Source organism: Thermobia domestica, chromosome 6 (assembly GCF_964235325.1).
Source record: "Thermobia domestica chromosome 6, izTheDome1.hap1.1, whole genome shotgun sequence".
Lineage (NCBI taxonomy): Eukaryota > Metazoa > Arthropoda > Insecta > Zygentoma > Lepismatidae > Thermobia > Thermobia domestica.
The window spans coordinates 239,708,847-239,724,536 of NC_137459.1; the positions used below are offsets into that span (position 1 = coordinate 239,708,847).

Below are 15,690 nucleotides of genomic sequence, written 5' to 3' on the forward strand. Positions count from 1 at the left end.
TCCATCCTCCCTCGCGGAAATGAGTAAATTGTGTAATATTCTACTTACTGCCACAGATCACATTTACTTCGTGAACTATCATCAATATTTTCTTTAGCCTCAATGCATAACCGTGGGCATTAAACTTTTTTTTTCTTTTAGCATAGCGTCTCACTGAGGCTAAAGGAGACTGTAATGAGATAGATGATAAAGGTGGAATGAAATACCTGGGAGAAAACCGAGGAAACCCATGGAGCCACCACAAAGCTTACTTGGCACGGGCTCGAATCGAACCAGGGATCCTACGCGCCAAAGGTGAAGGCTCTACCACTCAGCCATCGCGGCCCCGTTAAACTCATAATATCCTAGGGGGCGCGGTGGCTCAGTGGTAGAGCGTTCACCTCTGGTGCTTGGGGTCCCGGGTTCGATCCCAGCCTCCGCCAAGTGAACTTTGTGGTGGACAAACACCGTGCTCGTGGGTTTTCTCGGGGTTCTCCCGTTTCCTCCCACTTTCTTCATTCCACCATTTCATTCATGACTCATCATCACCGTCTCCTTTAGCCTAACGGGCATAACCGTGGGACGTAAAACTCAAAGATTTCATTTCATAATATCCTATATATGTATGTGTGTGTTGCATCATTTTTTGTAAATGCAAAATTACAAAATCGTAATAAAATTACATAACCGAACACTGGATAACCTCGCTTCACTAAACATAAGGTATATTTTATTTTTTAAAATTCGTATTCTTTCATGGCTATGAAGCCACAGACCGTCAGACAACGTCCCGCTTTGCCACAACGCAGTTTGGAAGGTTCTGGTTTCTCCGATTGATTGACAACCATTTTTACTAGCAATTCTTCACGGCTTTTCGTTAATTCCTACTGGAAACCCAATCGTAATTACACTACGAAACGTGCGACGTAAAACCAAAAAAAATAAGAAAGGAAATGTGAACTACTTCTAGAGGAAATTTTTGTTCGATCAAAGAACCACCCAGGGATAGAATTTTGTTGCAGATAGCTGTAGGGCTGCTGATCCAATAAACCGACCTTCCGGTCATTTAATGATTTACAATATTGAATGCAATCCTATCGCTTTTCCATTGTTTGTTTTTGTATGGGTGAAAGTCAAATCAGTCATTCATGAAGAGCTGATCAGATGTGGTTAAAAGGCACTATACTGTGAAAATTCTTGCGAAAATCGCCGATTTTAAGACACGCCGTTCAAACTATTTTCGCCTTTACTGATAGCTAACAGTATTTGTCCATAACACTGAAGTTATTCATTTCACATTTAGGACTATGTAACCCCTCACTTTCTCCACACTTCTTATAGCGACCATCCACTATCAAATTCAGATCCTCCATCGCATAACATAACTTGCAACTCTTCTGTAGTTCTCATAGCTGGCAAAAACACTTGTTATACAAAATATCGTACCTACGAAGTGCGAGGCTTCGTGTTGTGTACCTAATCAGATGCTCATTTCTACCTGTATGCCTTCAGAAATAGCTGAAATAGTAACTTTTGTCGAACACCGTATAACTGCCTCGAATAAATAATTCCGTTTAACATATTATCTCACGTTGATCTTATCGACATCTGGTAATAAGAAATCGGGCACTGCACCAAAGCTTCGAAGAAATAGCTCTGAAGAATGCAGCAACCAGCATCAGTCACTGAATAGAAAGTCTTTCCGCAATATCAAATTACCGATACATGTAAGCTAATGTCGGATGAAACCAGCTTTTACCGTCAAACAAGGACTAAGTAGTCAATCCTACGTTAATTAAATTTTCGTTGCAGTATGTACAATAGTGTAGCTCTTTCAATTAATAATATCCAATTGACCTAACCCTGCCCATTAGAAAAAAAAAAAAAAGCCCGGAAGGCGAAACATAAGTACCATCCCAGTTTTTTTTATACATATCCTTAATGTTGCATATTTGTCGGTGAGTGATAAATTAACTAAGTTAATGTATATACCTAGGTATTAGTATATACATACATTAGGTAGAACACGGATCTAATACAGGTAAAGAAGAGAAAAGAGACTTGGCAAAACGTAATTGTGCTCTTGATGCACACTGAAGTATGCTCTAGACTCAAGAGAAAAAATTAGTAACCTCACCTTACACAGGAATACTTCATATATTGTACATCTAAGTATTGTAGCGGTACTACTCGCACCCGGATATTGCAACTCAGTTATGTCCATCCTCCAAAAGATTTGGACGCACTTGCCTCAAATTTACCTTTCTCCCATTAAGATTCTCCAGCTTAATTGTACCATTTTCAAATATGTATATATAAATAAATTACTTAATTCCACACCTACGGGCACAAATATTGGCATTAGCTTGGATCACTCCTAAAAAATTAACCGCCCCATCAATCATTATGCATTCACTATCAGTACACTTGCTCCAAATTAATATGGTGCTATGTACTGAATTTCTGTTAAGCTGTCCGACTTCACATAGGAATTAGCTGATTTGATATTGCTCAGAAATATTAATAGCTCCCGTCTAATCATTTCTCTTCCATCACTTCAAAATAAGATTACTTCTCGGTGGGTTACTCAACTTTTCTTCTCCCTACTTTAATATTTCCCCCCCTATCATTCGTAAAATATCTCGATAGGAACTCTCAGTACCATCCAATCTATCTACTAGTCGTCTTCATACCCACATTTCGAAGAGATTGATGTGAAAGGCTTCTCTCCTACTGCGTATAACACTGACACTTCCTTTTCTTAACGCTGGCATGGTGGCTCAGTGGTACAGCGCTTACCTCTTGTGCATGGGGTCCTGATTCTATCACCGGCCAGGTGATCAAGATTATGTCCATCTGTTTTTTCGGGGTACTCCATCTCATTTCCTCCCACTTGCTCATTCTACCAATTCTTTCATTATCATTAACTTACTTTAATCATAGTTTCTCCCATCCTAAAAGGCATAATCGTGGACTGTTCAACTGAAATATTTCATTTCATTTCTTTCTTTAACGTTAACTTTAGTCAGCGATCCACACAATATTCATCTTAAATCCTCTTCCACAGTTCCATGTTGCCCCTAATCCTTAGTTTGATTAAAATACAACAGTATAATCGCAAGCGACTACGAAATTCGCCTAACCTTGGTCTAACTATCTTCTACGTCTCAGCCTGTTCATCAAAGATACAATAAAATTCAACAATAACCAAATACTCATTGCAATTTCTCGTAGAGACAAGTGCGAAAATGCCACCTAAAAACTTGATTCGTTCACTTCATTCGAGGATAACTCCAAACGACCTAGAGTAGACTAGTGGCGAAATAGTACAGCAATCCACAAATGGTGTTGTTCAACTAATTACAAAGTAACCTCAGTTCACAAATAATCACCTATCTTTGCAGAACGACACAAATACAAACAGTGTTGCATATACCCGAAAATTAAACCTCTCAAATATTTATATATATATATATATATATAAGATAGCCGAAACCAACGTTTGTGGATAGATGTACACACCACAACACAAAGGGAAAATTTACTAATGATGAAAACGCTAAATAAGGCAAGCTGATCTACAGAGCCAATAAGACAATTTCAAACGCACATTTAAAAATAAAAAATAATAAAAAAAAAGATGCACCAATAAACTCAACCAAACTAAATGTCAGTAGTTCAACTTGCTAATCAAATAGATTTAGGATGTGGATTTAGTAAATAAAAGCTTGCAGGTATAATTAACATTCATTTTTACATTTTTATATAAAAAATACAACTCTTTTTCCATTACCACTTTCAATTTATGTACATTTCACACAACAAAGTAGAAAGTTCTACAACTAACTGCTAATACAAAGTCAATTTACTAAACTGACTTTCGCTGAAAAAGAATACTGTCTTAACAGCAGGATTTTAATCCGTTCTCAGACTATCTACCAACCTAATGCAACAGAAGAGCAGTGGTTGGACGAAAACTAAATTCACTTGCATTGCATGTGCCTGATGGCCTTAAACCACCGACGAAATTAAATACGTAGGCAAGTATCACATATGCGCAAGCTGATGGAGACCGTTATACATATTAATATAGTTTCATATATATATGCATATATGTAATATATCAAAAAGCAAAACCTTACATACACAGCTAAGGGATGTCACACTGACTGACCTTACTTGCTTCAACCGACATTCGTAATACTTTGGTGATCTAAGCACCATATGATAACAACTGGAAGATAGAAATAAAACAAGACTTCGTTTGCAACATTGGAGTAACACTGCATAGAAAAATATTGCATTACAGGTATTGTTTTTTGTCGTAATACTGAAGTTTCCTAGCTTAAATATACACATAATTTATTATTATTATTATTATTTTGTTTTTCCTAGTTTTTACGTAACTAATAATAAATACCAATAAATTAAATTTGAAACAAATAACTCTTAACGAAAATAAAAAAAAAATAAAATAAAAAAAAAAGAAAGAAAGAAAATTCTTACTTTCATATTGGTAATAAGCGCAAATAACTTCTCTAGGATTTCTTTTTTACTATTTAAGTATGCAAGGTTTTACCAAACTATTTCAAATGGCATAATGAAATAGCTAACAAATAAACGAGGTGTGGAAATTAACAAAAGTAAAACACAACCAACTTACTGTATAGAACGCAGTCTTCACAAAATTAAAAAAAAAAAAAAAAAATAAATTATATCTTCCATAGTACTCTTCTTTTTCTTTAAATATAAAACATGGAAGTAGAGCTAGCAACTCTCTGCTTTACACTTTATAAATACACTAACTACATAATGCTTCAACATCACATTGTTGAGAACATATTTAGTAAAGTCTTAAATACAATTCACCTTTGTTTTCCTTTCTTTTGCCCTCCACTTACAGTTTGTTGCTTACACTTGATATTGCAACTTGTGTCCGAACTTCCATTGGAAGCAATCAATACAAATGTCCAACATCAAGAAAAAATGCGAGGTTTCAAACACAACACAACTGTCACTACCTATCAGAGCAGAATATGCCCACGAACATTTCTGTCTAATTCCTTTTCAGTCACGCACTTCTAAGAAAGGAAAATAAGGCTGCAAATAAATACGAAATGACTAAGCATGTACAAAATAAGTCTGATATCACCAGCTGATATGCTTTGAAACAAAAGCTCAGACCTTGGTTTCTCTTTTATGAAACAGTTTGTGCTGGCCTTCCATACGAATTAAGATCTTTGATGAAATGATGAAACTATATACAAGGAATGGGATGACTGGAACACTCGTTCATTGAGTTTAATATTTTGACAGCAGTCCGCGCACAGTACCATATGAGCACTTGGCTTCTATACATGTATCAAGTACGTACATAATGCCACTTAATAGCACGCACTAGTTTTACAGCAGTCAAGACTCAACAGGTCACCTAGAGCTTGGAAGAAAGGCTATCATATATATATATACATATATAAATACGTATACATATACATATATAATTCATCACAGCCTGGCCTCTTCAACACCACCAGTTACCTCTCTTCACCTGCTGAGGGCCTCCTATCCGCAAGCCCCCATATTTGGCTATTGCAACTTGGTCCAGACTAATTCAAGCATTGTGGTCAAATGCTTTCTTGGGAAGCTGTCGAGGACTGGTCCAGTGAGTCCTGATCTACTGAGGAACGACGAGGACAAGCGCCAGGAATTTGAGTAGGACTTGAAGATGTGTTGTCTAACTTGCATGTCATCCAAGCATGGTGTAAAATATCTTCCAAATTGGGTCTATCACTCGGTCGAATTTGGAGGCACTGTTTGATCAAATCTTGGCATTCTGTAAATAAAAGGAAAGTCAACAGTTAGTTGCGTAGTTGTGTAAACAGTCAACATTATTTACAAATGACCTCTCACTAAAGAAAAATCGATAGCACACAAGCCCACCGCCCGGAAAACCTCGAGTTCGGATCCCACGTTAACCTGTAGGTCCATGTCTCGCATAGCATCGCTGCTTAAAGAGACGCTAAACTTTAAATCAACCAATAAATTAAAGAAAAAACGAGTTTTGAGCTTTTAAGAGTTCATCGTCCCATTGACCACAAAGGCCATATAATACGTAAACCTACAACTTTAATGAGGATCTGAACCACTTCAGCTCACACAGGAAATCAAACCCAGTTAACACGCGCTCGAGACGCGTACGCTAACCATATAGCTACGGACAAGTTCAAATTCGAATTACTACAAAATTCGATAGTAGAACATTGAACCCCTGCTAATTACGCTGCAATATAAACGTACCCACCCACCCCTCATTACCGAGGTTTCTCAAGTTAAAATCCATATAAGGATAAATTACATAAGTCATCCTGATAATATTTATATTTAAAATTAAAGTTCATAGTAGGTGGGCAGGTCATGTAGCTAGAATGGAAGAAAGTAGAAACGCTTTCAAAGTCTTGACTGGTAGACCCATAGGAAAACGACCATTAGGAAGACCTAGGCGCAGATGGGAGGATAATATTAAGATGGATCTCGCAGAGATAGGAATACAAAGTAGAAACTGGATGCAGTTAGCTAAGGATAGAAGTCAGTGGAGAGCTTTTGTGAACGCGGCACTGAACCTCCGGGTTCCATAGGCCATAGAGTTAGTTAGTTAGTTAGTTCATAGTACTAAAAATTCCCCATGGAAAACCGAACAAGAGATGTCAAATTGTACCCCTGGTTCAAAAATCAGAATTCTGAACAGGCAAAAACTTTTAATCTCTTTACGGATATGGCATCAAATGATGCCACATACTTATTGGGAAAATAATCCGATTTTTTTTTCTTTCACAAAGAAGAGTGCGAACTGAAGGTAAGTAAAAATAATATTCTAAAGCATTTGTTTTTACTTACCTTCAGTTTGCACTCTTCTTCGTGAAAATATATTAGGATTATTATCCCGATAAATATGTGGCATCATTTGATGCCTTATCCGTGAAGAGGTTAAAGAAAAGCGAGTCATTCACACGACAGATTCAGCCTAACGTAAGTACGAAATTATATTTCTTCTACAACATGAAGCGAACTCCAAACCTTTGATTCAGAAATAAGTGACACCACCAAAAGAGGTCGAATTCACCGAACTCAAATATTTGCAACCTCCTTCCTCCGCATACATTATTGATCGAGTAACTAATGAAAAGAATGTACTAATGTGCTGAAAAAGCCGAAAGTGGGATCACATGCCGGCCCCTCACCGATCTTCGGAAACCAATTGTTAGGAAAAAAAAAAAAGTGTCTAGTAACATGCTAAAACCCATTAAAAATAGATAGCAAAACTGAAATAAAACAGTATCTAACAGAAGTCACCCATACTGATATGAAAGTAGAACTAGGTTGAAAGCAACGCCCATGGACAATATTATGCAAGCACGTATTTCTGATCAATTCAACAATGAATCGCAAATCGTAATGACAAACCCTGGATACACCAGTGACAAAGAAACTACTTTCGCTGAAATACTTACCACAAGAAAGGTTCGTTCTGAAGTGAATCTCAGCCTTAATGATCTCTTCATCTTGTTCAAATGGAACATCTCCGCACACCATTCCATACAACAAAATTCCTAACGACCAGACTGTTGCTGTGCGACCATGGTAACGATTAAATCTAATCCACTCTGGAGGAGCATATACTCTCGTTCCTGAAATACGTAAGGAAAGAATTCATGTAAAATACATAAACAAAATGAACAAACCTATTCCTAACAGTGGCGGATCTTGAGGGAAACCCCATTGATAAATACAATTTTACCAGTACAAGCTAAACGAAGAAACCTAACTATGAAAAAGAATTAAAATTAATATTCGAGTTTTCCTCCCTTATCCTCTTCCCATAAACTGTCAACCTTCTACCGATGTGACTACCTTTAAGAGCTGCCACTGCATACAAATATACATACAAGGGCGGACCGAAGGGGTATCTATATTGACTATCAGGTATACACTGGATAAAATGGACTTCAAACCTGTTTTACACTGGATAAAGCGGCAAACTATGGTTTAGCCCCTCCCTTGATCATATCCTGGATCCGCCACTATATATATATATATATATATATATATATATATATATATATATATATATATATATATATATATATATATATATATATATATATAATGTCAATATACAAGAATCCTCAGTGTTACAATACATAGTTAACAAAATAGTGGAAACTACCAAAAACAACAGTAGTCATACAATGAAAGATTTAAATACTTGCAAATACTGTACGAAAGGAAAAATGGTTTAAGACTTCAGTGTTATGAAACATATACTCCAAAACATCAACTTCCACGCTAGAACTCTTTAACACACACATTCACTGACAGTCTAAGGCCACAAGATGTACAGTGTGGCCCAAAATAGATACACACTCCTAGATTGATCAAGTATAATATTCTAGTTTACGGTTTTATTTGCTTTGATTCTTCCGAGCTTAAGATATGAACAAAACACATTAAGAACAAATAATAAAGAAACTAAGTTTATCTGATGGATAACAGTAAGAAATTATATAAAATGCAATGAGCTGATTAGTGTGGTATTGGATACCTACTTTTGAGCCACCCTGTATATTATATAAAATAAAATACAACAATGACGACTCTTTCTAATAAGTAATGGAAACCAGGACAGAAAACTGCAACCACCTCATTTTGGAATAATAATAATAATAATAATAATAATGATAACTGACTGCGTGGTTTCAGCCCGAAAGAAGAACGTTGTGGCTTTTACCCGAAAAGAACTGATCCTGGCCTAGTTCAAACACTACAAAATCGATCACAGGAGAATGAGAATCATATTCCTAATACATATTAAGCATTATTGCATTCACATCCTGCACTACTATTAAAAATTATTTTTGAAATTTATAAATCTTTTAAAGAAATGAATAAAACGGGTATGGATGCCATGCAATCTTAAAAAAAAAAAAAATAAAAGTACAGCAACTATAAATCTTGTTGAAATCAAAATATTTGTTTAATGTCGTACGATTATGCCATTTAGGCAAAGGGAGACTATGAATAAAGCAAGCAATAATGGAAGAATTGGCGGAATGAGAAAGCAGGAGGAAACTGGAGTATCCCGAGGAAAATACGGACAGCGATTTTCACAATGAATTTATTTGGTTGGGGATTGAACAAGGGACCCCCGCACGAAAGGTACGCGTTTTACCATTGAACTACAGAGTCTCCATATAAATCTTCTCGTTTTGCTCTCATCTCAAACAGGGACGTATGCAAGTGTAGGTTCTGGGGGTCCGTACATCCAGAAATTATTTTAGTAAATTCAGCCTAATTTTAGAGGTGATTTTACAAATATTAATGAAATTTATACTGATAAAAAATTGGGACCTTCCCCCGAAATAAATTCCTGTGTACGTTCCTGATGTCAAATATATAGCCCTTTAACTAAAAATAGTATACTTTTTTTTTCGTGAGTTTGTTCCCCTACTTTGTTTGGATTTTCGCAATTCAGGATTTAGATAGCGCCAAGCAGTTCAACATGAGACTCGGAATCTACTTCGGGACTCATGATTTTTCGGGCAATAACCACAAGTAGAAAACTACGAGCAAACACCATGCAACGAAAACACACTATCTCGTTGGAGAGAATTGAAATCTTCCAAAATACAAATCTGATTATCAACATACCATGTGCTGACAAACCACAATCAATTATGTACACTCATGTCCAAAATTACTGTCGCATGTCTAAATATGTTGTTGTATCAATATAATTTGCTAACGAAATCGTCCGCTATTTCTTATAACGTTAGTATGTATATAATCCACAAAGACATGTATGTGGCAAATTTCACAAATAAAACTAAAATAAAATTTCTTGTCCATTTAGCAAAATTTTGTTATACTTATTATAACTTTCGTATTTATAATTCTTTTCCTCTAAAATTTACCACAAAAATACATTTGCCAACTATACACATAGTATCTATTAAAATTACCCTACAAAATCATTATCAAATTATATTCTTACAACAAGACAATTATCGATATGCGACAATAATTTTGAACATGTACCTCCATGCTCAATAATTTACAATAAATCACCTGACAGACAAATTGATAATGTATCCAAGTCCCGAAAAGTTAAACAATTCTGTTTAAAATTGAATATATATATATATATATATATAAACTCCCCCCTCCCTCAACAGCCTTGGTCACTTATTAGCTCAAAATCCAATCCCTATAGAATCAGGAAATAGGAATTGTAACATTTTACATTTCCTAATTTCCATCAAAAACCAGACGGAGTTCAGATCTAATGCATTGACTAATTTATGACTCTCTTCCCAGTCATTTTAGACAGGAAACAGTGACGTAGTAACAGCACAAGCGAACGAGACTTTCAACAAGTAGAGTCAAGTTTCCAAATTCATGTGGTGCAATGAAATATTTCAGTCTTACGCTCCACGAATACAATGTGTAGGCTAAAGGAGAATGGGATAATGAGAACGAATGAAATAGTGGACTACACAAAGTAGGACGAGAACCCAAAGCAAATTACACACACGGTATTTGTCCACCTCAAAGTTTGGTTGGCGCGAGCTCCAAGCCATACGCACCAGATATGAACGTTCTAGTACAGCCACCGCGGCCCCTAAATTCACGTCGTTTGAGGACTCTTTCTTACATTTATGCACATGGGAAATAGATTTCTACACGTTTTGTTCAGGAGGGCGTTAAGATCCGAAAATCCTCTCTGCGTACGCTACTTACTACAAGATTTCATTCTCATAGTAGTTAAAATTAAAGAATTTAACGATAGAAACTAAAAGAAAACTAACATGGCAGATAACCTTTACTCTTAGTATCAAGCGAAAATACTAATATTTACCAGCGAGACTTCCCCCACGAGCCGCACCAGGCAGACAACGGCATACTACTCCAAAAGAAAAAGGACGTATAAGCCTTCATTGTCAAAACGGTGATAAAGTATAAAACATCCAAACACGTAAGGAAAAATAAAAATAAGCCGCGGATGCCATAGCAAACAAGGACAATAATAGTACATACGACTCTCTCTCCAAAGCCCTGTAACTCATCTTGTTAGATTCTGCTAACAATACAAATCTAGCAAATTCCTACTGATAAAAAAATCAATTCGGGGATTTAAAAACTGTCCAAGCAAATGTTCGGTAACGTCTCTGCACTTTGCAGATCCCATATACAAGCTCACTCGCTTTGCGTAGCGGACCTGTGGTGAAACCGGTTTGGGCTGAACCGTACCCAGTAGAGCATGAAACCTGTTCGCAATATGAACATGGCCTTGCCTGCGGATGTTTAGTGCCCGCCTCTTAGAAACCCACACATAAGACGTAAAGAAAGACTAATCCCGCGACAATTCATCAAATTATACATAGTTCTTTTAAATAGCGGTTATAATAATATATAAGAGGAAAAATAGCATGAGGATACTTGAACACTTATCCACATACTTTCACCCAAATACAAAAATAACGACTGTGCTAAGAAAAATACAAGTCAGCATACTCATGAACATTATGCAGAAAAAAAAAAAGAAAAAAGGTCGGTCACATAAACCTTTCTTACGAGATTCCACCGGAACAAACCCAATAGTGGGGAAGAGACGATCAATAACTCGGCAACAGTGACTTGCTAAGAACTCCCTCGCAAAACGTGTCATGTGGGCGGTTCAATTCCGCAATACGAACCCTGTTTACATTGAAGCGTCTTAAAAAACCCATGGAAGCTAAAACAAGAAAAGCTAAACATAATTAGCACAAGAAAAACCCTTAACCCCACAAATCTAAAAATAACAATAACAAACTAATGGACCACATATTTTATTCTATTTATGAAAGGGCAAAAAGCCACGAATGATGCTCATCCCTCCCCCACTACTCTTGTTACAGCAGGTCGAAAATGCCGGGCGGATCCCGGGTCTGACCAACCGATCAATATCACTGCACAGGAAGCGACGCCCTGTCTCGACGCTAGGCGTCTGCCCCTTTCTCCGTACTCACAATCCATCCCCTCCCTTACCGTCTAGCCAAGACTGCAGAAACCTTAAAATGGCAAACACTGGCTAATCACTTCCGAAACAACACACTACAAAATTTACTATGGAATTCCTCACATTAAATCTAATTTCAACAAACTATCGAAAAAAATGAATAAAAGTAATAAGTAAATAAAAATAAAACTCACCATCGAAGTCTGTGTATGGTCCCTCTCGCAAGTAGGTGCCAGATCCAAAGTCGATCAGTTTCAGCGAATGAGACTTCAGATCAACCAGGATGTTTTCATCCTATAAGCAACCGAATATTTGTTTTCAGTTACACAATTCACTTAAACACGCACAATTTTACAAAAAAACACTTTGCTTGTAAATCACAGCAGGTTGCTAATAAACGAAATTGAATTTTGAATCCCATATTGAAAACTCATTAAAATTTGAAGGAAACTAATCATTATATCTAAAACCTTACAATCAACACACTACGGTCCCAACAATTTCTGCGTAGTGTGTTGTCCGAATGCAGTTGCTTATGCCCATACACTCTTAAATATATTGTAGGGCAAACAGCAAATTTTCGTATTACTTTCTTTCAAAATATTTAATAATAAATGCAAATACCCACCAAACACAGAAGTTTGAACCCGTAAATTATCAGCAACCCAACCCAATATTACAGAAAGAATTAAAACCTGCTGCTTTATTTAATTATTTCAAACTTCCATCATCACCGAACTGCCACTTAATATCACTATTAATTCTTGACGACGCATAATTTCACTCCACAAATTCACTGAAAGAACACTTCAACACAAAAGCTCACCTTGATATCCCTGTGAATCACTCCTGCTTTATGACACTGGATCACAGTCTCTACAACTTGTCTGAAAAAACTACGAGCTACAGCTTCCTTAAGAATCACTTTCTCCGTAATATAGTCGAACAAGTCTTTCACAGGTTCTGGGCGTTCCATAATGATTATGCAGCTGTCCGTACGTTCATAGTAGTCCAGTAATTTGATTACACCAGGAATATGAGCCACTTTCTTTAACAAACAAACTTCGAGAGGTACACGCTGTCCATTGAGCTGTAAATAAATAAATGCATAATAAGTAACAATGCAATAATCAACACAATCATTAGTTTCACCACTATTGCATACTTTTCTCGAATATAAATTTTAAGAATTGAAACACTACATAGTTGACCAACAAACTATGAACAAATGAACCTGTCATTTTAATTTCAGAATTCAAATTGTAGATACTGAAGAAAATATTAGTACACATGTATAATATTAACTCAATACAACTGAAACAGCATTCTAATAATCACATCGCTAAAATTATGCCATCAGAAAACAAAGGTATTTAACGAACATATGGTTAAAATTACATCAAAATTTTACTTAAAGAGAAAACAGACCGTAAAATAAAACTAACCTGGGCCCAATCAGTGACTTTCTGCTTCGACACATGTTTGATCGCCACCTGAAATGGACAGAAAGACCTTTATAAAACCACGCATCTAGTACTCACGAAACAGATTATTATCGCAATTATATAGGCAAAGTAAGACTTCAATTTTACTTTTTCAACGAAACAACCCTCATCATATTTTAGGTAAAGAGAGTAGTCAAAATATTATCTACATGCATATATATACACACACACAAAGAAGAAAAAACTTGTTTCAGGTAAAGGAAACTTAAGGAAAATTTCTTCAACAAAACCCAGGACAATAGTCAAAATATACTAAGACCACTAGTTACGGAATTACTTTGACAGTTTCTAGAACCATCTCACTATCTTTTCAATCATACTTGATTCAATGCTATTCAAGTGCTACTGTCAATCTCTCTCTCTCTCTCACACACACACATACACACATACATACGCATTTAAAAAAAATACAAGTGAAATATAATGCAACTTACACAAGCTCCATCCCGAATCCTAACACCAGAGTAGACAGTACCAAAACCACCTCGTCCCAACACATTGCCAACTCGGTATGCCCTCTCAAATGGCTCACGGTGGAGAACTGAAAACGAGAAACAAATATGTTACCACACGAAAGCAGACAACCTCACGTTTAAAATACCGACAATTGAAGTATTCAAATACCGAAAATTAGTTTTATTAGGTTTTCAATATATGCTCTATATTGTTGCTGATACAAATGCTACAGAACTGTTATGTTGAAAGAATATGTAAGGTTAATTCGCTCTCTTAGAAATTTGGTACGCAGCGCTCCACTTTCTAGGTCAAAGCAGGATAGCGAACGGATGTAAACAAACATTTCAACATACCAACATTTCAAAAACAATTTCAAAAAACTATAGTTAATTTGTCTCCTAGTTAATGAAAAAAGTTATGGATATAAATACAACGTCTTACAGCCTTTTATTCGAAACAAACGAACTCATATAAGCAAAGTTCACGAAACTGCTAGTAGTCCATTCATTCATTCATTGCGCAAGTAAACACAGACAGAGAACTTCGCAAACCTACCTTGGCGTTCCTTTTCACAGTAAAATGGTCCATTTCCATTAGTGGTAAACATGTTTGGTATCTTTCGCGCTAACATAGTAACATCCATGGATGGTTACAGTGAAATACAACACTTCACAAACGAAGTAACGAAAACGCAAGTATCACAAACGGTCTGCCACAAGACCGCATGCAGAGCACACCCTCACTTCACTACGCTTACGATGATACTACTGCTGGCCGTTGAACTGCACTGAGTTTAGCGATGTAATCTTCCTACGCTTCGCGCGCTCACATTCAGCAATACAGCTGCCAACGTCAATCATTAAATATTTCTTGACTATCACTGACAAAATTCTGAATAGTACCCTGGTAGATATATGTTTCATCTGATGAAGTATAGACACTTTACTTGAGTTATTAAGAAAGAATTATACTGCCAGACATAGAACTATTTTCTCTGTCCGCGGAAGGCTTGTCTGGTGTATGGGCGGTGTAAATACGTCACACGAAGCTGGCTGGTATGAAAATTACTTACTGCATTCTAGTCCCGCCAAAATGAACCAATCAGAGAATACTATGAGCAACTAGTAATGTCCAATAGTAGCAGCGCGGCAGATCCTAGAAAAAGGAACTCCATTACTTTTTTTTTCAATGTTTAGTTGGAAACTCCAGCAAGGTGGTATACGAAGAAAAATGTAAAAGTGGTGGGGGAGAGGAAGGCGAAAAGCCGTGCGAAAAATCTTACCACGTGAGCAAGAAACAGAAAACAAGCGCTTTCACTGTAAATCAATAGGACACAAGTACTTTGAATAACCGTATTACAAATATTTCTAGGTATAAGATGCTGTTCAACTTAATCTAAATGTGTTACTTCTCGCTAAATAACATAAAATAAATAACCCGTCAATACAGAATAATGTGAAGAAATGCATTTACGTATGAGTATTTTTCTATATCTTTAAGTTCTTAAAAGAGCCTACAGAAACAGAGTTATTGAACCTTTTTTAAAAAAACAAATAACAATAAAGTACCCTATCATCTCAAAGTTTGATAGAGGAAAGAGGGTTATAATAATGAGATTTCTCAATCATTTTGCTATTTATCTTGTCTAGAGTTAGCTCTTTGCAAATGACTCATCTGAGTTTTGAATTGTCCACGCAA

At 36.3% G+C, this 15,690-nt stretch overlaps 1 protein-coding gene across 2 annotated transcripts; it reads right to left on the bottom strand.

Moving 5' to 3' along the window:
* Nucleotides 1-3,714: 3,714 nt before the first annotated feature.
* LOC145688436 (serine/threonine-protein kinase pim-3-like) lies at nt 3,715-14,983 on the bottom strand. 2 transcript variants are annotated; one of them, XM_081762665.1, is made up of 7 exons: nt 14,548-14,977; nt 13,971-14,077; nt 13,477-13,524; nt 12,858-13,121; nt 12,226-12,325; nt 7,488-7,664; nt 3,715-5,812 (listed from the first exon to the last, which is right to left on the bottom strand). In XM_081762665.1, the coding sequence occupies exons 1-7, from the start codon at nt 14,633-14,635 to the stop codon at nt 5,604-5,606; spliced, it is 993 nt and encodes a 330-aa protein (XP_081618791.1). In that variant the 5' UTR covers nt 14,636-14,977; the 3' UTR covers nt 3,715-5,603. The 2 variants fall into 2 exon arrangements, with proteins under 2 accessions (XP_081618791.1, XP_081618793.1); XM_081762667.1 differs by lacking the exon at nt 13,971-14,077 and having other exon boundaries at nt 14,548-14,983.
* Nucleotides 14,984-15,690: the final 707 nt, after the last annotated feature.